Raw genomic sequence first — 26926 nt, 5'->3', positions numbered from 1 at the left:
TATGTTTGTACGGATTTATTACTCTATTTATTGATTTATTTTACTTGTACATATTTATTCTATTTATTTTATTTTGTTAATATGTTTTGTTTTGTTCTCTGTCTCCCCCTTCTAGACCACTGTTGGGTAGGGACCGTCTCTATATGTTGCCAACCTGTACTTCCCAAGCGCTTAGTACAGTGCTCTGCACACAGTAAGCGCTCAATAAATACGATTGATTGAATGAATGAATGAATGAATGGATGGATGGAAAGAGCCCGGGCTTTGGAGTCACAGTTCATCCGTTCAAATCCCGGCTCCGCCACTTGTCAGCTGTGTGACTTTGGGTAAGTCACTTCACTTCTCTGGGCCGCAGTTACCTCATCTGTAAAATGGGGATTAATAATAATAATAATAATAATAATAATAATAATAATGGCATTTGTTAAGCGCTTACTATGTGCAAAGCACTGTTCTAAGCGCTGGGGATTACAAAGTGATCAGGTTGTCCCGCGCGGGGCTCACAGTCATCATCCCCATTTTACAGATGAGGTAACTGAGGCTCTGAGAAGTGAAGTGACTTGCCCACAGTCACTAATAATAATAATAATGTTGGTATTTGTTAAGCGCTTACTATGTGCCAAGCCCTGATTAAGACTGTGAGCCCCCCGTGGGACAACCTGATCACCTTGTAAACTCCCCAGCGCTTAGAACAGTGCTTTGCACATAGTAAGCGCTTAATAAATGCCAAGCACTGTTCTAAGCACGATGAAGGCTGTGAGCCCCACGTGGGACAACCTGATCACCCTGTAAACTCCCCAGCGCTTAGAACAGTGCTTTGCACATAGTAAGCGCTTAATAAATGCAAAGCACTGTGCTAAGCACTGATTAAGATTGTGAGCCCCACGTGGGACAACCTGATCACCTTGTATATTCCCAAGCGCTTAGAACAGTGCTTTGCACATAGTAAGCGCTTAATAAATGCCAAGCACTGTGCTAAGCACTGATTAAGACTGTGAGCCCCACGTGGGACAACCTGATCACCTTGTCAACTCCCCAGCGCTTAGAACAGTGCTTTGCACATAGTAAGCGCTTAATAAATGCCAAGCACTGTGCTAAGCACTGATTAAGACTGTGAGCCCCACGTGGGACAACCTGATCACCCTGTAAACTCCCCAGTGCTTAGAACAGTGCTGTGCACAAAGCGCTTAATAAATGTCATTATTATTATTATTATTAACTATAAACAGACACATTCCCTGCCCACAAGGAGCTCACAATCTGTTGCTGAATTTTACTTTCCAAGCGCCTAGTACAGTGCTCTGCTCACAGTAAGCGCTCAATAAATACAATGGAATAGAGGGGAGCCTGTACCTTAGCTTCCTCACTTCCTCAGCTGTGCCTCAGCTTCCTCACCTGTAAAATGGAGATTTAATACCTGTTCTTCCTCTCCCACGGTGGAAAGCCCTTTGTGGGACAAAGGACTACGTCTCATCGTACTAATCAATCAATTAATCGTATTTATTGAGCGCTTACTGTGTGCAGAGCAGTGTACTAAGCGCTTGGGAAGTACAAGTTGGCAACATGTAGAGACGGTCCCTACCCAACAGTGGGCTCACAGTCTGGCTCAGTGGAAAGAGGGCGGGTTTTGGAGTCAGAGGTCATGGGTTCAAATCCCGGCTCCACCAACTGTCAGCTGTGTGACTTGGGGCAAGTCGCTTAACTTCTCTGGGCCTCAGTTCCCTCATCTGTCAAATGGGGATGAAGACTGTGAGCCCCCCATGGGACAACCTGATCACCTTGTCACCTCTCCAGCGCTTAGAACAGTGCTTGGCACCTAGTAAACGCTTAATAAATGCCATCATCATCATCATCGGATTGTATTGTATCTACCCCAGAGCTTAGCCCAGTGCTCGATGATGATGATGGTATTTGTTAAGCGCTTACTATGTGCCAAGCACTGTTCTAAGCGCTGGGGTAGATACGGGGTAATCAGGTTGCCCCACGTGGGGCTCACAGTCTTAACCCCCATTTTCCAGATGAGGTAACTGAGGTGCAGAGAAGTTAAGTAACTTGTCCAAAGTCACACAACTGGCAAGTGGCGGAGCCAGGATTAGAATAATAATAATGACGGCATTTATTAAGCGTTTACTATGTGCAAAGCACTGTTCTAAGCGCTGGGGAGGTTACAAGATAATCAAGTTGTCCCAGAGGGGGATCCCAGTCAATCAATCATCAATCAATCAATCATATTGAGCGCTTACTGTGTGCAGAGCACTGTACTAAACACTTGGGAAGTACAAGTTGGCAACCTATAGCGACAGTCCCTACCCAACAGTGGGCTCACAGTCTTAATCCCCATTTTACAGATGAGGTAACTGAGGCACAGAGCCCAAAGTCACACAGCTGACAAGTGGCGGAGTCGGGATTTGAACCCATGACCTCTAACTCCAAAGCCCGGGCTTTTCCCACTGAGCCACGCTGCTTGGCACATAGTAAGGGCTTATTAATTACCGCAATTATTCTTATTATTAGGCCTTAAATCCTGGGGGAAGACCAAGTAAGTCCCTGCCTTTCAGGGCATGCTGGGCCCAGGACCCTTGGATAGCTGGACTTGGGGACAGGAAGGGTGGCTGTCAATCAATCAATCAATCGTATTTATTGAGCGCTTACTGTGTGCAGAGCACTGTACTAAGCGCTTGGGAAGTACAAGTTGGCAACATAGAGAGACGGTCCCTACCCAACAGCAGCCTCACGGTCTAGGAAGGGGAGACAGAGAACAAAACAAAGCATATAAAATGAATAGAATAAATATGTACAAATAAAATAGAATAATAAATACGTACAAATATATATACATATATACAGGTGCTGTGGGGAGGGGAAGGAGGTAAGGCGGGGGGGATGGGGAGGGGGAGGAGGAGATTCAATTCAGAGGAAATTGCAAAATGGCATATTGGATATCAATCAATCAATCGTATTTACTGAGCGCTTACTGTGTGCAGAGCACTGGACTAAGCGCTTGGGAAGTCCAAGTTGGCAACATCTAGAGATGGTCCCTACCCAACAGTGGGCTCTAGAAGGGGGAGACAGAGAACAGAACAAAACACATTAACAAAATAAATAGAATAGATATGTACAAGTAAAATAAATAGAGTAATAAATACGTACAAACATATATACATATATACAGTTTAATGACGTGCCTCTAGCTTTACTTCTATTTATTCCCCCTCTCCATTCCCTCGTCTTACCTCCTTCCCTTCCCCGCAGCACCTGTATATATGTTTGTACGGATTTATTACTCTATTTATTTAATTTACTTATACATATCTATTCGATTTATTTTATTTTGTTAATATGTTTGGTTTTGTTCCCTGTCTCCCCCTTCTAGACTGTGAGCCCACTGTTAGGTAGGGACCGTCTCTATATGTTGCCAACGTGTACTTCCCAAGCGCTTAGTACAGTGCTCTGCACACAGTAAGCGCTCAATAAATACGATTGATTGATTGATTGATTCTGACGACTTGACACCTGTCCACATGTTTTGTTTTGTCGTCTGTCTCCCCCTTCTAGACTGTGAGCCCGCTGTTGGGTAGGGACCGTCTCTAGATGTTGCCAACTTGGACTTCCCGAGCGCTTAGTACAGTGCTCTGCACACAGTAAGCGCTCAATAAATACGATTGATTGATTGATTGATGAATTGAATTAATGGTAGGGGGTGGGCCGGAGCCAGGGGAAAGTTTGGTGGTGAAGAGGATGTTGTGACTAGGGAAAGGTGGAGTTTTGGGAAAACTGCCTGACCCATGAGGAGAATCAATCAATCAATCAATCAATCGTATTTATTGAGCGCTTACTGTGTGCAGAGCACTGTACTAAGCGCTTGGGAAGTACAAGTTGGCAACATATAGAGACGGTCCCTACCCAACAGTGGGCTCACAGTCTGGACTTAGTGCTCCCAGTGCTTAGAACAGTGCTTGGCACATAGTAAGTGCTTAACAAATACCATCATTATTATTATCATTATTAGCAGAAAGAGCCTGGGCTTGCGGTATCAGAGGTTGTGGGTTCTAATCCCTGCTCCGCCACTTGTCAGCTGTGTGACTTTGGGCAAGTCGCTTCACTTCTCTGGGCCTCAGTTCCCTCATCTGTAAAATGGGGATGAAGACTGTGAGCCCCACGTGGGACAAACCTGATGACCTTGGATCTCCCCCAGCGCTTAGAACAGTGCTTGGCACATAGTAAGCGCTTCAGCGTGGCTCAGTGGAAAGAGCCCGGGCTTTGAAGTCAGAGGTCATGGGTTCAAATCCCGGCTCTGCCAAATGTCAGCTGTGTGACTTTGGGCAAGTCACTTAACTGCTCTGTGCCTCAGTTCCCTCATTTGTAAAATGGGGATTAAGACTGTGAGCCCCATGTGGGACAACCTGATTAACTTGTATCCCCCCAGCTCTTAGAACAGTGCTTTGCACATAGTAAGCGCTTAACAAATACTATTATATAAAAGAATACAATCATTATTATTTTTATGCCTGTCTAATTGTTTTCTTGTCTGTTTCCCCCCTTCTAGACTGTGAGCCCGTTGTTGGGTAGGGATTGTCTCTATCTGCTGCCTAATTGCAGCAGCGTGGCTCAGTGGAAAGAGCCCGGGCTTTAGAGTCAGAGGTCACGGGTTCAAATCCCGGCTGTGTGACTTTGGGCAAGTCACTTCACTTTTCTGGGCCTCAGTGACCTCACCTGTAAAATGGGGATGAAGACCGTGACCCCCTCGTGGGCCAACCTGATCACCTTGTAACCTCCCCAGCGCTTAGAACGGGGCTTCGCACATAGTAAGCGCTTAATAAATACCATCATTCTTCTAGACTGTGAGCCCGTTGTTGGGTAGGGACCGCCGTCTCTATATGGGCTTTGGAGTCAGAGGTCATGGGTTCAAATCCTGCTCCGCCATTTGTCATTCATTCAATCGTATTGATTGAGCGCTTACTGTGTGCAGAGCACTGTATTAAGCGCTTGGGAAGTACAAGTTGGCAACATATAGAGACGGTTCCTACCCAACAGTGGGCTCACAGTCTAAAAGACAAAGTCAGTTGTGTGACTTTGGGCAAGTCACTTAACTTCTCTGTGCCTCAGTTCCCTCATCTGTAAAATGGGGATTAAGACTGTGAGCCCCCCCGTGGGACAACCTGATCACCTTGTAACCTCCCCAGCGCTTAGAACAGTGTTTGGCACATAGTAAGTGCTTAATAAATGCCATCATTATTATTAGCCCGTTTTTGGGTAGGGACCGTCTCTATATATAGCCAACTTGTACTTCCCAAGCGCTTAGTACAGTGCTCTGCACACAGTAAGTGCTCAATAAATACGATTGAATGAATGTCGCCAGCTTGTACTCCCCAAGCGCTTAGTACAGTGCTCTGCACACAGTAAGCGCTCAATAAATATGAGAAGCAGCGTGGCTCAGTGGAAAGAGCCCGGGCTTTGGAGTCAGAGGTCATGGGTTCAAATCTCGGCTCTGCCAACTGTCACCTGTGTGACTCTGGGCAAGTCATTTCACTTCTCTGTGCCTCAGTTACCACATCTGTTAAATGGGGATTAAAACCGTGAGCCCCGCGTGGGACAACCTGATCACCTTGTAACCTCCCCAGTGCTTAGAACAGTGCTTTGCACATAGTAAGCGCTTAACAAATACCATTATTATTATTATTATTATTATTATTATTAAAAGTCAGTTGTGTGACTTTGGGCAAGTCACTTCACTTCTCTGTGCCTCAGTTACCTCATCTGTAAAATGGGGATGAAGCCCCCAATGGGACAACCTGATCACCTTGTAACCACCCCAGTGCTTAGAACAGTGCTTGGCACATAGTAAGCGCTTAATAAATGCCATCATTATTATTGTATGTGGCCAACCTGTACTCCCCAAGCGCTTAGTACGGTGCTGTGCACACAGTAAGTGCTCAATAAATATGAGAAGCAGCATGGCTCAGTGGAAAGAGCCCAGGCTTTGGAGTCAGAGGTCATGGGTTCAAATCCCAGCTCTGCCAACTGTCACCTGCGTGACTCTGGGCAAGTCACTTCACTTCTCCGGGCCTCAGTTACCTCATCTGTTAAATGGGGATTGAAACTGTGAGCCCCGCGTGGGACCACCTGATCACCTTGTAACCTCCCCAGTGCTTAGAACAGTGCTTTGCACATAGTAAGCGCTTAACAAATACCATTATTATTATTATAAAGTCAGTTGAGCCCGGGCTTTGGAGTCACAGGTCGTGAGTTCAAATCCGGCCTCCGCCACTTGTCAGCTGTGTGACTTTGGGCAAGTCACTTCACTTCTCTGGGCCTCAGTTCCCTCATCTGTAAAATGGGGATTTAGACCGTGAGCCCCCCCGTGGGACAACCTGATCACCTTGTAACCTTCCCAGCGCTTAGAACAGTGCTTTGCACATAGTAAGCGCTTAAAAATGCCATTATTATTATTATTATTCACTTCTCTGTGCCTGTTACCTCATCTGTAAAATGGGGATGAAGACTGTGAGCCCCCCCATGGGACAACCTGATCACCTTGTAACCACCCCAGCGCTTAGAACAGTGCTTGGCACATAGTAAGCGCTTCATAAATGCCATCATTATTATCATATGTGGCCAACTTGTACTCCCCAAGCGCTTAGTATGGTGCTCTGCACACAGTAAGCGCTCAAAAAATACGACTGAATGACTAACTGGACTTTCCAAGCGCTTAGTACAGTGTTCTGCACGTAGTAAGCGCTCGATAAATACGATTGAATGACTAACTGGACTTTCCAAGCGCTTAGTACAGTGTTCTGCACGTAGTAAGCGCTCGATAAATACGATTGAATGACTAACTGGACTTTCCAAGCGCTTAGTACAATGCTCTGCACGTAGTAAGCGCTCGATAAATACGATTGAATGACTAACTGGACTTTCCAAGCGCTTAGTACAGTGTTCTGCACGTAGTAAGCGCTCGATAAATACGATTGAATGACTAACTGGACTTTCCAAGCGCTTAGTACAGTGCTCTGCACATAGTAAGCGCTCGATAAATACTATTGAATGACTAATTGGACTTTCCAAGCGCTTAGTACAGTGCTCTGCACATAGTAAGCACTCGATAAATACGATTGAATGACTAATTGGACTTTCCAAGCGCTTAGTACAGTGTTCTGCACGTAGTAAGCGCTCAATAAATACGATTGAATGACTAACTGGACTTTCCAAGCGCTTAGTACAGTGCTCTGCACGTAGTAAGCGCTCGATAAATACGACTGAATGACTAACTGGACTTTCCAAGCGCTTAGTACAGTGTTCTGCACGTAGTAAGCGCTCGATAAATACGACTGAATGACTAACTGGACTTTCCAAGCGCTTAGTACAATGCTCTGCACGTAGTAAGCGCTCGATAAATACGATTGAATGACTAACTGGACTTTCCAAGCGCTTAGTGCAGTGTTCTACACATAGTAAGCGCTCGATAAATATGATTGAATGAGTGAATAATTGAATGAATGAATGAATAATTGAATGAATGAATGATTGAATGAATGAATGAATAATTGAATGAATGAATGAATAATTGAATGAATGAATGAATAATTGAATGAATGAATGAATGAATAATTGAATGAATGAATAATTGAATGAATGAATAATTGAATGAATGAATGACCTTCCCCTCAGCTTCGCTTCCCTCCCCTCACCTCAGCTCCCCTCCCCCACAGCTGCCGATGGTCCTGGCGCGCGGCCGCTCCCGCCCTTCCTTCTGCCGCCCCCAGCCCGGGCGGTACCATCCCCTCCGAGAACAGAGGGGGGGACCGGAAGGACGGGCCGCGGCACCAAGCGGGGAGCGGAGGGAGGGAACGCGGCCGCCCCCTTCCGCTCCCCCCTCTCCGGGCACGCTCAGTGGGAGAGTCCACTCTTCGGCAATAAACCGCCTCGCGTTGCCCCGGCAACCGGGCGGGAGGGGTCACGTGCGCCAAGCCCGCGACGAGGACCGTTCCATGCGGGGCGTGAAGGGGGTGGCAGGCTGGGGACGGTTCCATCTTGGCGGGGGGGGGGGGTTGGATTCATTAATAATAATAATAATAATGATGATAATAATGATGGCATTTGTTAAGCGCTTACTATGTGCAAAGCACTGTTCTAAGCGCTGGGGGGATATAACGTGATCAGGCTGTCCCATGTGGGGCTCACGGTCAATCCCCATTTTACTGTTATTTATTGTTATTTACTATTGTTATTGTTACTATTACTATTACTATTTACTGTTATTTAGTATTGTTATTGTCACTATTACTATTACTATTGTTATTGTCACTATTACTATTACTATTGTTATTTACTGTTATTTACTATTGTTGTTGTCACTATTACTATTACTATTGTTATTTACTGTTATTTACTATTGTTATTGTTACTATTACTATTGTTATTTACTGTTATTTACTATTGTTATTGTCACTATTACTATTGTTATTGTCACTATTACTATTACTATTGTTATTTACTATTGTTATTGTCACTATTACTATTACTATTGTTATTTACTGTTATTTACTATTGTTATTGTCACTATTACTATTGTTATTTACTGTTATTTACTATTGTTATTGTCACTATTACTATTGTTATTTACTGTTATTTACTATTGTTATTGTTACTATTACTATTACTATTGTTATTTACTGTTATTTACTATTGTTATTGTCACTATTACCATTACTATTGTTATTTACTGTTATTTACTATTGTTATTGTCACTATTACTATTGTTATTTACTGTTATTTACTATTGTTATTGTTACTATTACTATTGTTATTTACTGTTTTATTTACTATTGTTATTGTCACTATTACTATTACTATTGTTATTTACTGTTATTTACTATTGTTATTGTTACTATTACTATTACTATTGTTATTTTCTTTTTATTTATTTATTTATTTTACTTGTACATTTCTATCCTATTTATTTTATTTTGTTGGTATGTTTGGTTCTGTTCTCTGTCTCCCCCTTTCAGACTGTGAGCCCACTGTTGGGTAGGGACTGTCTCTATGTGTTGCCAATTTGTACTTCCCAAGCGCTTAGTACAGTGCTCTGCACATAGTAAGTGCTCAATAAATACGATTGATGATGATGATGATAAGCGCTTAACAAATACCAAACTTATTATATTGTACTTCCCAAGCGCTTAGTACAGTGCTCCGCACATAGTAAGCGCTCAATAAATACGATTGATTGATTGATTTACTGTTATTTACTATTGTTATTGTTACTATTACTATTACTATTGTTATTTACTGTTATTTACTATTGTTATTGTCACTATTACTATTACTATTGTTATTTACTGTTATTTACTGCCCACTGTTGGGTAGGGACTGTCTCCATATGTTGCCAACTTGTACTTCCCAAGCGCTTAGTACAGTGCTCTGCACACAGTAAGCGCTCAATCAATACGATTGATTGATTGATTTTACAGATGAGGTCACTGAGGCTCAGAGAAGTCAAGTGACTTGCCCAAGGTCACACAGCTGACATGTGGCGGAGCCGGGATTCATTCATTCATTCAATCGTATTTATTGAGTGCTTACTGTGTGCAGAGCGCTGGACTAAGCGCTTGGGAAGTACAGGTTGGCAACATCTAGAGACGGTCCCTACCCAACTAAGGGATCACAGTCTAGAAGGTGGGGACAGTGAACAAAACAAAACATATTAACAAAATAAAATAAATAGAATAAATATATACAAATAAAATAAATTGAGTAATAAATACATACAAACATATATACATATATACAGATCACAGTCTAAAAGGGGGAAACAGACAACAAAACAAAATATATAAACCAAATAAAATAAATAGAATAAATATGTACAAGTAAAATAAATAAATAGAGTAATAAATATGTACATATATATACATATATACAGGTTCATTCGGTCCTATTTATTGAGCACTGACTGGGTGGAGAGCACTGTACTAAGCCCTTGGAAAGTACAATTCGGCAGCAGATAGAGACAGTCCCTACCCAACAATGGGCTCCAGACAACAAAACAAAGCAAGTAATCATAATAATGTTGGTATTTATTAAGCCCTTACTATGTGCCAAGCACTGTTCTAAGCACTGGGGTAGATCCAAGGTTATCAGGTTGTCCCACGGTGGGGGGCTCACAGTATTCATCCCCATTTTACAGATGAGGGAACTGAGGCCCAGAGAAGTTAAGTGACTTGCCCAAAATCACACAGCTGATAAGTGGCAGAGCTGGGATTTGAACCCACGACCTCTAACTCCAAAGCCCGGGCTCTTTGCACTGGGCCACGCTGCTGTACCATCAGAATAAAAAGAATTGTAGCTATTACACATCATTAATAGAGTCATAAATATGTACAAATATACACAAATACTGTGGATAATAATAATAATTGTATTTGTTAAGTGCTTACTGTGTTCCAGGCACTGTACAAAGTGCTGGGGTGGATACAAGCAAATAATAATAATGGTATTTGTTAAGTGCTTACTATGATCCAGGCACTATACAAAGTGCCGGGGTGGATACAAGCAAATAATAATAATGGTATTTGTTAAGTGCTTACTATGATCCAGGCACTATACAAAGCTCTGGGGTGGATACAAGCTAATAATAATAATAGTAGTATTTGTTAAGCACTTACTATGTGCCAAGCGCTGTTCTAAGCACTGGATACTTGTATAATACTTGTATAAGTATTTATACAAGGTAACCGGGTTGTCCCATGTGGGACTCACAGTCTTCATCCCCATTTTACAGATGAGGTCACTGAGGCACAGAGAAGTGAAGTGACTTGCCCAAAATCACAAAGCTGATCAATGGCAGAGCTGGGATTAGAACCCACGACCTCTGACTCCCAAGCCCGGGCTCTTTCCACTGAGCCACACTGCTTGGGCTGGACACCATCATCATCAATCGTATTTATTGAGCGCTTACTGTGTGCAGAGCACTGTACTAAGCGCTTGGGAAGTACAAGTTGGCAACATATAGAGACAGTCCCTACCCAAAACAGTCCCTGTCCCACCTTGGGCTCGCAGTCTTCATCCCCATTTTACAGATGAGGTCACTGAGGCCCAGAGAAGTGAAGGGACTTGCCTAAGGTCACACTGCAGGTAAGTTGGACGGCTGCTTTGCAGGTAGGTGCACAGCGTATCGTCTCGCCCGGGGCCCGGTTTTCTTCCTGTACAATCTGGGGGAGAATGGACTAGGCACCTTTATTTCCATAAATCAATGGTATTTATTGAGTGTCTACTCTGTGCACTGCACAGAGCTCTTGGGAATGTGCAATAAGAGTTAGTAGACTTGATTCCCTGCCTTCAATCAATGGTATTTATTGAGCACTTACAAATTGCAGAGCACTGTACTAAATGGGATGGGAGAGCACAAGACAACAGAATTAGCAGACGTTAATAATCACCTCAAGCTTAATTCCATTTCAGTTCAACAGTATTTATTGAGCACTTAACAGAATTAGCAGACATGTCCCTGCCCATGATAAACTCAAGCTTAATTCCATATGTTGCCAACTTGTACTTCCCAAGCGCTTAGTACAGTGCTCTGCACACAGTAAGCGCTCAATAAATACGATTGATTGATTGATTCAATAGCATTTGTTGAGCACTTACTATGTACAGAGAACTGTACAAAGCGCTTGGGAGAGTACAACCATCAGCAGACATGTTCCCGGCCCATAATGAGCTCAAGCTTAATTCCATATGTTGCCAACTTGTACTTCCCAAGCGCTTAGTACAGTGCTCTGCACACAGTTGCAAGGGGATGTTTTCTAATGGCCCTTGCCTCTCAAGATCTAGTACATATTTATTACTCTATTTATTTACTTATTTGTTTTACTTGTACATATCTATTCTATTTATTTTATTTTGTTAGTATGTTTGGTTTTGTTCTCTGTCTCCCCCTTTTAGGTTGTGAGCCCACTGTTGGGTAGGGACTGTCTCTATATGTGGCCAATTTGTACTTCCCAAGCGCTTAGTACAGTGCTCTGCACATAGTAAGCGCTCAATAAATACGATTGATGATGATGATAGTAACATCTGTTTTGAAATAACATCTGTTTGGCCCTCAATGCCCCACTGAGAAACAACAGGGCATCCCCAGCAACGGGCACCCCGAGGTGGGACCCCGAAACCCAGCGCAATCTCGGTTACCATCCAACACGACTGGTGGTGTCGGCGCTGGGGTGGGGTACAAATTAATCGGGTCAGTCCCTGTCCCACTTGGGGCTCACAGTTCTACGGTTGAGGAAACTGAGGCACAGAAAAGTGAAGTGATTTGCCCCGAGTTATTCAGCAGACAAGCAGCGGAGCTGGGGTTAGAACCCAGGTCCTCTGATTCCCAGGTGTTGGCTCTTTCCACTAGGCCACGATGCTAAAGGGGGAATCAATCAATCAATCAATCGTATTTATTGAGGGCTTACTGTGTGCAGAGCACTGTACTAAGCACTTGGGAAGTCCAAGTTGGCAACATATAGAGACAGTCCCTACCCAACAGTGGGCTCACAGTCTAAAAGGGGGAGACAGAGAACAAAACCAAACATACTAACAAAATAAATAGATGTTGCGAGTTCAAGGCCCTACTGAGAGCTCAAGGCCCTACTGAGAGCTCACCTCCTCCATGAGGCCTTCTCAGACTGAGCCCCCTCCTTCCTCTCCCCCCCCTCCACCCCCCCCGCCTCACCTCCTTCCCTTCCCCACAGCCCCTGTATATATGTTTGCACGTATTTATTACTCTATTTTACTTCTACATATCTATTCTATTTATTTTATTTTGTTAATATATTTGGTTTTGTTCTCTGTCTCCCCCTCCTAGACTGTGAGCCCACTGTTGGGTAGGGACCATCTCTATATGTTGCCAACTTGGACTTCCCAAGCGCTTAGTACAGTGCTCTGCACACAGTAAGCGCTCAATAAATATGATTGAATGAATGAATATCCTGTATATGTGTATATGTTTGTACGCATTTATTACTCTATTTATTTTACTTGTGCATGTTTATTCTATTTATTTTATTTTGTTAATGTGTTTTGGTTTGTTCTCTGTCTCCCCCTTCTAGACTGTGAGCCCACGGTTGGGCAGGGTCCGTCTCTCTATGTTGCCAACTTGTACTTCCCAAGCGCTTAGTACAGTGCCCTGCACACAGTAAGCGCTCAATAAATACGATTGAATGAATGAATGAATGACATTTGCCGGAGTAATAATAATAATAATAATAATAATGGCATTTGTTAAGCGCTTACTATGTGCAAAGCACTGTTCTAAGCGCTGGGGGGATACAAGGTGATCAGGTTGTCCCGCGTGGGGCTCACAGTCATCATCCCCGTTTTACAGATGAGGGAACTGAGACTCCGAGACGTTAAGTGACTTGCCCAAGGTCACACAGCAGACGTGGCGGAGCTGGGATTCGAACCCACGACCTCTGACTCCAAAGCCCGGGCTCTTTCCACTGAGCCTCGGAGAAGCTGAATCCCGGCTAATCTAAACTCGGGCGAGATATTTGCAGCTCCAGAAGGGAGTCCTAGAAACATTTGGAGCAGTTACCTAATGACTCACCCTGGAAACACTGGAATCCCCACAGTCCTCGGGGCTGGATTAGTAAAGCTCCAGTTCTTGATCCTGGCCTCTCTTTCTTTCACGGCATTTGTTGAGCGCATACTTTGTTACAGGCGCTGTACTAAGCGCTGAGGTAGTACAAGTTGAACACGGTCCCCGTCCCACATGGGTCTCCCGGTCTGAATCCACATTTTACAGATGAGGTAACTGAGGTACCAAGAAGTGACTTGACCTAAGTCACATGGCAGTCAAGTGGCGGATGGTAAGCGCTTAATAAGTGCCATCGTTATTATTATTATTATTAGAACCCAGGACCTTGACTCTCAGGCCCCATGTTCTATCCACGAGACTACGTGGCTTTTCTCTAGGATGGTAACTTAGGTTTACCATCACCACCTTTCTGACAGCTCCACTTCTGAATTTCCTTGGCCTGTGTCCATCAACTGGGAAACTGCCACTCTGACGGACCCAAATCCCCTTACCTTACCCCAAATCCCCTTACCTTACCCCAAATCCCCTTACCTTACCCCAAATCCCCTTACCTTACCCCAAATCCCCTTACCTATAATAACAATGGCAATAACAATAATGCCATTGTTATTATTATTACCTGCAGTCCCCCAGCAGACAAGCCACAGACCACGGAAGCTAAGGCATAACTCAAGCTGCTTGCCAACTCTATTGTACTCCCTCAAGTGCTTAGTACAGTGTTCTGCACACAGTAAGTGCTTTGAAGCACTTAATAAATGCCATCATTATTATTATTATTAATAATAAATACCACTGATTGATTATTTTGTAAATATATTTACCTCCTTTAGAGTTTAAACTCCTTGTGGGCAGGGAATGTGTCAGTTCTCTGTTTTGTTCTTCCTTGGTGCTCGGTACAGTAATTGCACCTACGGGGGTCCTCAATAAATGCTCTTCCTGCCACTACGACTACAACACTGCATAGGTGCTGAAAGTAGCCGAACTTCGGTTTTTTCAAGTTGTGACAAAGGTTTGAAGCTGAAGCTTGAAGCGGTATCTACCGATAGCTCTCCAATTTCAAATTTCCTTTCTGTTGACTCTAGGATAGGGTTTGGTAATAAAATTGTGATTTCCTTCCCTGCCTGCTTGCTTTGTTGCTGGACTGCATTTTTGAGAAGCAGCATAACCTAATGGAGAGAGCTTGGACCTGGGTTCTAATCCCAGCTCTGCCCCTTTTCATTCATTCATTCATTTAATCGTATTTATTGAGCACTTACTGTGTGCATAGCACTGTACTAAGCGCTTGGGAAGCACAAGTTGGCAACATATAGAGACGGTCCCTACCCAACAGTGGGCTCACAGTCTGCCCCTGGGCAAGTCACTTCATTTCTCTGTGCCTCAGTTCCCTCATCTGTAAAATGGGGATTAAGGATGAGTCCACCCTGATTAACTATATTTACCCCAATGCTTTAGTACAGTGCCTGGCACATAGTAAGCGCTCAACAAAAACCATTAAAAAACAAACCAAAAAAAAAATATACCTCAATCCAAGGCTGAGGTGAATTATGATACCAAGAGAAAAAGACCTTGGAGATAGTGAGGGGAGACAGAGTCTTTTACCCATTAGGAACCTCCAAATGAGGTCCAAATATCTCCCCCCCTTCTAGGTTGTAAGCCCGTCGTGGGCAGGGATTGTCTCTCTTTATTGCCGAATTGTACTTTCCAAGCGTTTAGTACAGTGCTCTGCACCCAGTAAGCGCTCAATAAATACAACTGAACGAGTGAATGAATGAATGAATGAGGCCTGACGCTTCGTGAGGGACCCTAATAGCTAGGAGAGTTTGGGTTGAGATCCTGCTGTGCCCAACCTTCTCCCCTATTAGACTGTGAAGCTTCTTGAGGGCAAGTTCTGTGTCTTCTGTGCCTGTGTCTTAGTCTTCTAAGCAGTTAATACAGTGCTCCGCATACAACAGGCTTCCAGCCGCTTCCCGAGGCCTCCGAAAGCCCCAAACGGCAATGCCCCTGGGTCAACGGAAAGTTTGACGGACCCCCCGTCGGCACGGACTTCGACCTGCGTCACTCCGGGCACCCGCACAGCCTCTCTTCCTTGTGACCTCTCTGATGAAGGTAATATTTGAAGCTCTGGCCGAAGCCTTCCCCACACTCCTCACACTTATACGGTTTGTCTCCCGCGTGGACCCTCCGGTGGACGTAGAGGTTGGAGCTCTGGTTGAAACCTTTCCCGCACTCGTCGCACTTATAGGGTTTCTCTCCCGTGTGGACTCGCCGGTGGACGTAAAGATGGGAGCTCCGGGTGAAGCCTTTCCCACACTCGTCGCATTTATAGGGTTTCTCTCCCGTGTGGATCCTCTGGTGCTGGTAAAGGTGGGCGCTCCGACTAAAGCCCTTCCCGCAGTCCTCGCATTTGAATGGCTTCTTGCCCGAGTGGACTCGCCGGTGGACGCCGAGATGGTTGCTCCGCGTGAAGCCTTTCCCACACTCGTCGCAGGTGAAGGGCTTCTCCCCGGTGTGGCTTCTCCGATGCTGGTAGAGGTGAGCGCTCCGACTGAATCCTTTCCCGCATTCGCCGCATCGGTACGGCTTGTCCCCCGTGTGGATCCTCTGATGGACGTAGAGGTGGGAACTCTGGTTGAAGCCTTTCCCGCACTCGTCGCATTTGTAGGGTTTGTCTCCCGTGTGGACCCGCTGATGGACGTAGAGGTGGGAGCTCTGGTTGAAGCCTTTCCCGCACTCGCCACACCGATACGGCCTCTCCCCGGTGTGGACCCTTTGGTGGACGTAGAGATTGAAGCTCTCACTGAACCCCTTCCCACACTCGTCGCACTTATAGGGCCTGTCTCCCGTGTGGACCCGCCGATGGCGGAAGAGCCCCGATTTTTCAAAGAAGCCTATCCCGCACTCGTCGCACTTGTAGGGCTTGTCTCCCGTGTGGACCCGCTGATGGCGGTACAGGGCTGAGCTCTGGCTGAAGTCTTTGCCGCAGCTGACGCACACGTAAGGTTTCTCTCCGGTGTGAGCGCACAGGTGGTGGACGAGCCGGGATTTCCAATCGAAGCTCTTCCCACAGTTCCCGCATTTGTACGAATTCGGTCCCTTGGGGTCTCTCGGTTGCCCTTTCCAGCACAAAGTCTTCTGCCGCTCGCTTAAGGAAGAAGCCTGATCTGAGGAGTCCGGCTTCCGGGGAATCGGACGATGCGCTGAGCGCAGTCCCTGGGGAAGGGCTTTTTCCGGCCTCCCCCTTCCCTGGGACTGGTCCCGAGACCCGGAAAAGCGTTTCCCTTTTCTTCCGGTGGATGATCTGGCTTCGACCTCGCAGGGGCTTCTCCTAGAACCCAGGGCAAGCTCCCCTCTTTGAGCCGGATGGGAAGGTTTTCCTGGAGAACTGTCTCTCAGATTCCCAGTCCGGTCTCCTGCAGGAACGAAAAAAAAGAACAAAAAAAACCCAAACCAATTCGCTGATGGAAACGAGAGATAAAAGACAATCGTATTTATTTAGCACTTGTGAGCACAGCACTGTACTAAGTGCTTTATGATACCGGCACGGAGAATGATGAGCCCAGTGCTGAAAAAGCCTAGGATTGTTTGCTAAAAAGAACTGCTTTGAAATAACTTCAATCCTCACTACAAACGCGAGTGATCAGACGGGTCATATTTCTAACAATAGGGGAGACAATGAAATAGGGAACATCAGTACACAGGGGGTGAGTGTCCAATGATTCCAACCTGAAGCCAAGGTCCTCACAACGTCCAGAGAAAGAACATATCTGTTATATTGTTGTATCGTACTCTCCCAAGCGCTTAGGACAGTGCTCTGCACACAGGAGGTGCTCAATAAATACGACTGGTTGATTGAAAATGAAACAAAGGCGGACGGGGACAGAAGTGACAGGTGACAAATATTCAATAGAAAAACAAAATCAGTACGCAAGAGGAATCTTACTCGTTTCTATTGGCACGTAATTTGGTTTGTGCATTCCTGGGAGAGGGAGAGCACGGATACTTGGATTAATACCTTGCAGGTGAAGGATCTGTTCATCCATTCAATTATTCACTCATATTTATTGAGTGCTTACTGTGTGCAGAGCACTGTACTAAGCGCTTGGGAACTACAAGTCGGCAACATATAGAGACGGTCCCTACCCAACAAGGGGCTCACAGTCTAGAAGGGACGCAGCGTGGCTCAGTGGAAAGAGCCCAGGCTTTGGAGTCAGAGGTCATGGGTTCAAATTCCGGCTCCGCCACTTGTCAGCTGTGTGACTTTGGGCAAGTCACTTCACTTCTCTGCGCCTCAGTTACCTCATCTGTAAAATGGGGATTAAGACTGTGAGCCCCCCGTGGGACAACCTGATTACCTTGTAACCTCCCCAGTGCTTAGAAGAGTGATTTGCACATAGTAAGCGCTTAACAACTACCATCATCATTATTATTATTAATGGGGAGACAGACAACAAAACAAAACATGTAGACAGGTGTCAAAATCGTCAGAACAAATAGAATTAATGCTATATGCACATTAACAAAATAAATAGAATAGTAAATACGTACAAGTAAAATAAATAGAGTAATAAATCTGTACACATATATACAAGTGCTGTGGGGAAGGGAAGGAGGTAGGGCGGGGGGGATGGGGAGGGGGAGAGGAAAAAGGGGGCTCAGTCTGTTGATGAAGTCCTCTAGTCACTGTAGCGTTTATATTTTAGGGGGCAAATTGTCTCATGCACTCATCTCTAACAAGTTTGGCCTAGTGGAAAGAGCATGGGCTTGGGAGCCAGAGGACCTGAGTTCTAATCCCAGCTCCGCCACATGTCTGCTGTGTGACCTTGGGCAAGTCACATCACTACTCCGTGCCTCAGTTCCCTCATCTGTGAAATGGGGATGAAGACTGCGAGCCCCTCGTAGGGCAACCTGATTACCTTGTGTCTACCCCAATACTTAGGATAGTGTGTGGCACATAGTAAGTGCTTAACAAATACCATAATTATCATTTATTATTAAATGGTACTTAGAAGGTCCCTGGCGATGGATTTAGGAGAAAAGGAAAACGGATTCATTTCTCGAAGTCCCTTATCACCACCTTTTCTATCTGAGAGAGGAAGGAGTCACATTTTGCTGACAGGGAATAGCAAGTGAAGCAGCGTGGCTTAGTGGATAGAGCACGGGCTTGGGGTCAGAAGGACCTGGGCTCTAATTCCGGTTCCACCACGTGTCTGCTGTGTGACCTTGGGCAAGTCACTTAACTCCTCTGGGCCTCAATTACCCCATCTGTCAATAATAAAATTCTCTTGGGCTTTTAAAACCAAATCTGTCTATTGAAATGAGTGTTGAAGGTTATGGGGCAGGAATTTTAAAAGTTTTTTGGAAAAAGCAATTCAACTTTGTGTTTCAAGTTATACTAAGAAAATAGCTAACAGGGACTTGCTGTTTTCTTTGGTTTTGAAACAGTGGCAAGAAATTTGAGGCAGTAGTCACCTGTGATTAGTTAATCAGTGCACAGCAGTTTTCGAAACTAAAAAGTTTTTTGGAAGGTCAGTCTTGAACTGTATTTTCTAGACTGTAAACCCGTTGTGGGTAGGGATAGCCTCTCTTTATTGCTGCATTGTACTTTCCAAGCGCTTAGTACAGTCCTCTGCACACAGTAAGCGCTCAATAAATACGATTGAATGAATGAATGAATGAATGAAATGAGTGTGAGCCCCAGGTGAGACAGGGACCGTGTCCGACCTGATTTAACTTGTATCTACCCCAGCGCTTAGAGCAGTGCTTGGCCCACAGTAAGCATTTAACAAGTACCATCATTATTATCTTTATTATTATAAGTGAGGGTTAGGCTTGAAGCAAAAGTCCCCTAGGTCAGTAAAGGAAGAGCATCTACAAAGAGGCGAGAGTTAGGGAAGGAAAGGAAAGAAAATACCAGGCGGGGATTGCTCAGATGTGATATATCTGTGTGCTCACAGTAAGCGCTCAATAAATACGATTGATGATGATGATGACAGTAAGTGCTCAATAAATACGACTGAATGAATGAATATATCTGAGGTGTTTCAAGATTACGAGAGACCTCAGAATTCGTGTGAGACACGGTGGATCTTTGAACTGCTCACCTGTGCGGACGGCTTTTCGGCTCCCTCTCTCCTCGGCTACATGAAATTCCAGCCCCCAGAGCTCTTCTCCTTGCTCAATCAAAGCAATCAGGTCCGGTTTGGGAAGAAGAATTCCTGCCAAAGAAAGGTCAGAGAAGAGAACTGCGTCTGTGAGCCCGGATCTGGTATCCAGAGTGATTCCAGACGAGAACCCCCATCCCGGCCAGTGGAGCCTGATCAATCCACCATCGGGATTTACTGAGGGCTTGCTGCGTGCAGAGCACTGGACTAAGCGTCTGGGATAGCCTGAGACTCGGTGTCTGTGGAATATTCTTGGGAATGTCCTACTGAGGGAGAGGAGTGAAACCCATGAGGGGTTCAGGCTCCAATCCAGAGAATCCCAGGCCGAACAGTCGTAAAGAATAAGAGAAAAAGTCAGGTCTCCCTCTATTCCCACCCAGTTTGGTCAAACCGTCATAGTCCACACACAACCCACCCAGAGCTATGGCCCCAGCCCAAATATAAACTGATCTGTTTGCCTCCTTCTCACCTCTTCTCTCGTAGAGTCAAGCGCACCCAACCTGTATCATAATTGGGGTATTTCAAGCACTATATGCCAAGCATTGTTCTAATCACTCAGAAACAAGATAATTAGGTCGGACAGAGTCCCTCTAAGGTCTAAGGGGGAGGGAGGGCGGATATCGTATCCCCATTTTTGGAGGGAGAATGGAGAGACGCAGCGTGGCTCAGTGGAAAGAGTACAGGCTCGAGAGCCAGAGGTCATGGGTTCCAGAGGTCAAGGGGCCCAGACTGAGCCCCTTCCTTCCTCTCCCCCTCGTCCCCCTCTCCATCCCCCCCATCTTACCTCCTTCCCTTCCCCACAGCACCTGTATATATGCATATATGTTTGTACATATTTATTACTCTATTTATTTATTTATTCATTTATTTTACTTGTATATATCTATTCTATTTATTTTATTTTGTTAGTATGTTTGGTTTTGTTCTCTGTCTCCCCCTTTTAGACTGTGAGCCCACTGTTGTGTAGGGACTGTCTCTATATGTTGCCAATTTGTACTTCCCAAGCACTTAGTACAGTGCTCTGTACACAGTAAGTGCTCAATAAATACGATTGATTGATTGACTGATTGATTCTAATCCCGGCTCCACCACTTGTCAGCTGGGTGACTTTGGGCAAGTCACTTCACTTCTCTGGGCCTCAGTGACCTCACCTGTAAAATGGGGATTAAGACTGTGAGCCCCACGTGGGACAACCTGATCACCTTGTATCCCCCCAGCACTTAGAACAGTGCTTTGCTTATAGTAAGTGCTTACCAAATGCCATTATTATAAGCGCTTAGTACAGTGCTCTGCACACAGTAAGTGCTCAATAAATAAGATTGAATGAATTAATTCATGGGAAGCAGCGTGGCTCAGTGGAAAGAGCACTGGCTTTGGAGTCAGAGGTCATGGGTTCAAATCCCGGCTCCGCCAATTGTCAGCTGTGTCACTTGGGCCAAGTCACTTACCTTCTCTGGGCCTCAGTTTCCTCATCTGTAAAATGGGGATGAAGACTGTGAGCCCCCTGTGGGACAACCTGATCACCTTGTAACCTCCCCAGTGCTTAGAACAGTACTTTGCACACAGTGGGCGCTTAATAAATGCCATCATTATTATTATATCTCCATTTTACAGATGAGGAAACTTTCACTCAACCGTATTTATTGAGCGCTTACTGTGTGCAGAGCACTCTGAGCGCTTGGGAGAGTACACTATAACAATAAACAGGCACATTCCCTGCCCTAAACGAGCTTACTAGAGGAAACTGAGGTCCAGAGAAGTTAAGTGGCTTGCCCAAGGTCTCCCAGCAGGCCCGTGGCAGAGGTGGGTCCAGCTCTGTGCCCTTCCCACTATGCCACGATAAAGACGGCACAAGAAATAGGTCACAGGCTTGAGGGTGACTGATTATGGTTCTAGGACAATAAAGAGGTTGCACTACCCTACTCCTCTTCTTCCCCTGCCTGATTCAACCTCCTCACTCTCGGCTTCAAGGCTGTCCATCCCCTCGCCCCCTCCTACCTCACCTCCCTTCTCTCCTTGTCCAGCCCAGCCCGCACCCTCCGCTCCTCCACCGCTAATCTCCTCACCGGGCCTCGTTCTCGCCCGTCCCGCCGTCGACCCCCGGCCCACGTCCTCCCCCTGGCCCGGAATGCCCTCCCTCCGCACATCCGCCAAGCTAGCTCTCTTCCTCCCTTCAAAGCCCTACTGAGAGCTCACCTCCTCCAGGAGGCCTTCCCAGACTGAGCCCCCTCCTTCCTCTCCCCCTCCTCTCCCTCCCTGTCCCCCCCCCGCCTTACCTCATTCATTCATTCAATCGTATTTATTGAGCGCTTACTGTGTGCAGAGCACTGTATTAAGCGCTTGGGAAGTACAAGTCGGCAACATATAGAGACGGTCCCTACCCAACAACGGGCTCACAGTCTAGAAGGGGGAGACAGACAACAAAACAAAATGTAGACAGGTGTCAAAACCGTCAGAACAAATAGAATTAAAGCTCTATGCACATCAGCAAAATAAATAAATATCCATTAGGCCTCACTGGTTCTCATTGACTGATTGCTTCTTTATAACCTCAGGCAAGAGGCGTCCCACTTGAAGTATTCTTCCATTTTACCCATAAACCCACCATCTTTTCCTTCCCCTCCCCACAGCACCTGTATATATGTTTGCACGTATTTATTACTCTATTTATTTTACTTGTACATATCTATTCTATTTTGTTAATATGTTTTGTTTTGTTCTTTATCTCCCCCTTCTAGACTGTGAGCCCGCTGTTGGGTAGGGACCGTCTCTAGATGTTGCCAACTTGTACTTCCCAAAAGCTTAGTACAGTGCTCTGCACACAGTAAGCGCTCAATAAATACGACTGAATGGAATGAATGAATGATTCCATGACATTCCCTTTGCAAGCCCCTGCCTCCTCCAAGCCCACGTCCCCTTTCTTGTCCCATCTCTATAATGGCCTACTGGAAAGGACACGGAGTTGACTTCTCCTCCCAGCTCCCAGACCATGGGCGAACCACTTAACTTCTCTATACCTCCGTTTCCTCATCTGTAAAATGGGGATATGCTATCCGTTCTCCCTCCCAAAATGGGGATATGATACCCGCTCTCCCTCCCCCTTAGACTGTAGAGGCCCTAGATCCCAGGGTGGAAGAGCTAGAGAAGCAGCATGGCTTAGTGACAAGAGCACAGGCTTGGACGTCGGAGGACGTGGGTTCTAATCCTGGCTCTGCCACCTGCCTGATGTGTGACCTTGGGTAATCACTCATCTGTAAAACGGGGACTGAGATTGTGATATGTGTGTGTGAATGGGGACTGTGTCCAACCTGATTACCTTGTATCTACCCCAGGGCTTAGAACAGTGCTTGCCACATGGTAAGAGCTTAATATAATAAAATAGTTGACCCTGTGCCAGCGGGACAGGGCAGACTCCAGTCCTTACCTAGTGACACCACATTTTTGTAGTTCTCCCACATGACGTTCCTGTAGAGCTTCCGCTGACCGGAATCCAGATGAGCCCACTCCTCCAGCGAGAAATACAGGGCGACGTCCTCAAACGTCACTGCCATCTGAGGGGGTGGTCCAGCCGGCTGACAGGGTGGGAGGGACAGAGGAACCAGGCAGGAGGAGAGAGGACAGGAGAGGGAGGAGAAAAAGAAATGAAAAATGTGGAGTCAGATCCCTGGACTCCCACAAAAAATTCCATTTAACTGAGTTTGGGAAGTTTGAAAGGTGGAGAGGAATGATGAGCTTTATCCAGCACTTATGTATATACTGTGATTTATTTACGTTAAAGTGTGTCTTCCCCTCTAGACTGTAAGCTCCTTTCGGGCAGAAAACGTTTATTGTTATATTGTACACCCCAAGCGTACAGTTCTCTGCACCCAGTAAGCGCTCAGTAAATACAACTGAATGAATTAATATACTACCGAGCTCTTTCCTCCACTCATGAGACCCTTAAGATGATGATGATGATGGCATTTGTTAAGCGCTTACTATGTGCCAAGCACTGTTCTAAGTGCTGGGGTAGATACAAGGTAATCAGGTTGTCCCACGTGAGGTTCACAGTCTTAATCCGCATGTTACAGATGAGGGAACTGAGGAACCGAGAAGTGAAGCGACTTGCCCGAAGTCACACAGCAAACAAGTGGCAGAGCCGGGATTAGAACCCACGACCTCTAACTCCCAAGCCCGGGCTCTTTCCACTAGGCCATGCTGCTTCTCCTAAGATGATTTCTTGGGTTGGCTCCTAGCTCTACCCTCCATCAGCATTCAGCATCAGCCTAAGTATGAGAAGCAGCGTGGCTTAGTGGAAAGAGCCCGGGCTTGAGAGTTGGAGATCGTGGGTTTTAACCCCGGACTCCGCCATTTACCAGCTGTGTGACTTGGGGCAAGTCACTTCACTTCTCAGTGCCTCAGTTTGTACATATTTATTACTCTATTTATTCAATTTATTTATTTATTCATTCTATTATATTCATTTATTCAACTATCATCAACTATCATCTCTACGCTGATGACACCCAGATCTACATCTCTGCCCCTGCTCTCTCCCCCTCTCTCCAGGCTCGCATCTCCTCCTGCCTTCAGGACATCTCCATCTGGATGTCTGCCCGCCACCTCAAACTCAACATGTCCAAGACTGAACTCCTTGTCTTCCCTCCCAAACCCTGCCCTCTCCCTGACTTTCCCATCTCTGTTGACGGCACTACCATCCTTCCCGTCTCACAAGCCCGCAACCTTGGTGTCATCCTCGACTCCGCTCTCTCGTTCACCCCTCACATCCAAGCTGTCACCAAAACCTGCCGGTCTCAGCTCCGCAACATTGCCAAGATCCGCCCTTTCCTCTCCATCCATACCGCTCCCCTGCTCATTCAAGCTCTCATCCTATCCCGTCTGGACTACTGCATCAGCCTTCTCTCTGATCTCCCATCCTCGTGTCTCTCCCCACTTCAATCCATACTTCATGCTGCTGCCCGGATTGTCTTTGTCCAGAAACACTCTGGGCATGTTACTCCCCTCCTCAAAAATCTCCAGTGGCTACCAATCAATCTGCGCATCAGGCAGAAACTCCTCACCCTGGGCTTCAAAGCTGTCCATCACCTCACCCCCTGCTACCTCACTTCCCTTCTCTCCTTCTCCAGCCCAACCCGCACCCTCCGCTCTTCTGCCGCTAATCTCCTCACCGTGCCTCGTTCTCGCCCGTCCCGCCGTCAACCCCTGGCTCATGTCCTCCTCTGGGCCTGGAATGCCCTCCCTCTGCCCATCCGCTAAGCTAGCTCTCTTCCTCCCTTCAAGGCCCTACTGAAAGCTCACCTCCTCCAGGAGGCCTTCCCAGACTGAGTCCCTTCCTTCCTCTCCCCTCGTCCCTCTCTCCATCCCCCAGATCTTACCTCCTTCCCTTCCCCACAGCACCTGTATATATGTATATATGTTCGTACATGTTTATTACTCTATTTATTTATTTTACTTGTACATATCTATTCTATTTATTTCATTTTGTTAGTATGTTTGGTTTTGTTCTCTGTCTCCCCCTTCTAGACTGTGAGCCCACTGTTGGGTAGGGACTGTCTCCATATGTTGCCAACTTGTACTTCCCAAGCGCTTAGTACAGTGCTCTGCACACAGTAAGCGCTCAATAAATACGACTGATTGACTGATTGCAGGGCACTGAACTAAGCAGTTGGAAAAGTACAGCACACAACAAGGCCCAGCCCTTAGCCTGTGCTAGATGCCAATGGCTGCGTGAGCATCGTGCCCTCCGGGGGGACATGACTGCGCCCCAACATCCAGCCCCCCACCCCATCATTTCCCCCTTCCTCCTCCTCCTCCTCCATCTCCGACCTCTGCATAACCAAGGCCCCTATTTCACCTGCAGCTCCGGGCAGTTCAAGGGTCAGCTGGTCGGAGCATGCGCACACGCGACTCCGGGAGGCGCTGCTGCATCCTGGCCCCAGCCGGTTGCCATGGAGACGGGCGCGCCGCTGGACCCCGGCGGGTGGGAGGGGGCAGTGCGCAGGCGCTGATTGGCGAAGACGTTGAGAGCCCCGTCTTCGAACGGATTCCCCCGTGACGTCATATCCTTCCCCTCCCACCTACCTCCCCCAAGCGCTGCCGGGAAATGTAGTCCGCTGGAGTTGGCACATGCGCGGTGGGGCTGGGACTGGCCCGGGCGGCCGAGCTGATGGCGAGCTGTAGGGCCTAAGAACTGCTTCGGGGCATCATCATAATAAATAATTGCATTATAAATAAATATATAATATTTATAATATTTATTATATATAATATTTAATATATTATATTCATTAAAATATACTATTTAATATCATATTTAATATTATAATTATATTATATTTAATATAATGTAAATATATTGTTCATATGTGATTTTTATAATATTGTATATTGTATTATAATTATATGTATCATCATCATCATTGTAATCATAATAAATTATGATTGGCTGCAGGGCACTGAACTAAGCACTTGGAAAAGTACAGCACACAACAAGGCCCAGCCCTTATACTGTGCTAGATGCCAATGGCCAATGATTTATTATTAATCATAATAAATAAATATTCATCATGATAAATAATTGCATTATAAATATATAATATTTATAATATCGTATATAGCGTTATAATTATATATTATAATACATTATATTATAATATAATTATAATACTATGTAATATGCAATATTATATACTATATTATATAATAGTATACTATAATAGATTCATTCCATCGTATTTATTGAGCACTTACTGTGTGCAAAGCACTGTACTAAGCACTTGAGTTCTAGTTCAGTAGTTTAAGGTAAATTCATTTTACACCCTGAGGTGTATTTTCAGCCTTCCTTCTTAAATTCTTATACCAGAGGCGGGATTAGAACCCCGGTCTCCAGCTTTTCAAGGCCGTTGCTTTTCCTTTACACCGCAGCAGGCCTCACAAGTAATTGTAGCATTTGTTAAGTGCTCACTATGTGTTAAGAACTGTACTAAGCTCTGGGTTATTATTATTGGTAGTAGTACTATTAATATCAATAGTAATATTGATATTATTCTTATCATTAATAGTAATAATAATAATGGTATTTATTAATACAGTGCTTTGCACACAATAAGCGCTCAATAAATACGATTGAATGAATGAATGAATGAATATTAAGCACTTCATTCATTCATTCATTCATTCATTCATT

At 45.5% G+C, this 26926-nt stretch overlaps 2 protein-coding genes across 2 annotated transcripts in view; both read right to left on the bottom strand.

Annotated features, from left to right (window-relative positions):
• The window catches only part of TCP11 (t-complex 11), a 40156-nt gene extending 32363 nt beyond the window's left edge, over window positions 1-7793 (bottom strand). The window contains exon 1 of the mRNA XM_038749384.1: window positions 7689-7793. The gene's annotated coding sequence lies outside the window, so the exon portion shown is untranslated. The remainder of the gene's footprint in view (window positions 1-7688) is intronic.
• Window positions 7794-15312: 7519 nt separating this feature from the next.
• LOC119930429 (zinc finger protein 436-like) lies at window positions 15313-25801 on the bottom strand. The gene is made up of 4 exons (XM_038748756.1): window positions 25649-25801; window positions 23165-23291; window positions 19681-19794; window positions 15313-16989 (listed from the first exon to the last, which is right to left on the bottom strand). The coding sequence occupies exons 1-4, from the start codon at window positions 25799-25801 to the stop codon at window positions 15635-15637; spliced, it is 1749 nt and encodes a 582-aa protein (XP_038604684.1). The 3' UTR covers window positions 15313-15634.
• Window positions 25802-26926: the final 1125 nt, after the last annotated feature.

The sequence above is a fragment of the Tachyglossus aculeatus genome, chromosome 7 (assembly GCF_015852505.1).
Source record: "Tachyglossus aculeatus isolate mTacAcu1 chromosome 7, mTacAcu1.pri, whole genome shotgun sequence".
Lineage (NCBI taxonomy): Eukaryota > Metazoa > Chordata > Mammalia > Monotremata > Tachyglossidae > Tachyglossus > Tachyglossus aculeatus.
The sequence above is the reverse complement of the archived record's forward strand: the minus strand, read 5'-3'. Positions and strand labels throughout refer to the sequence as shown.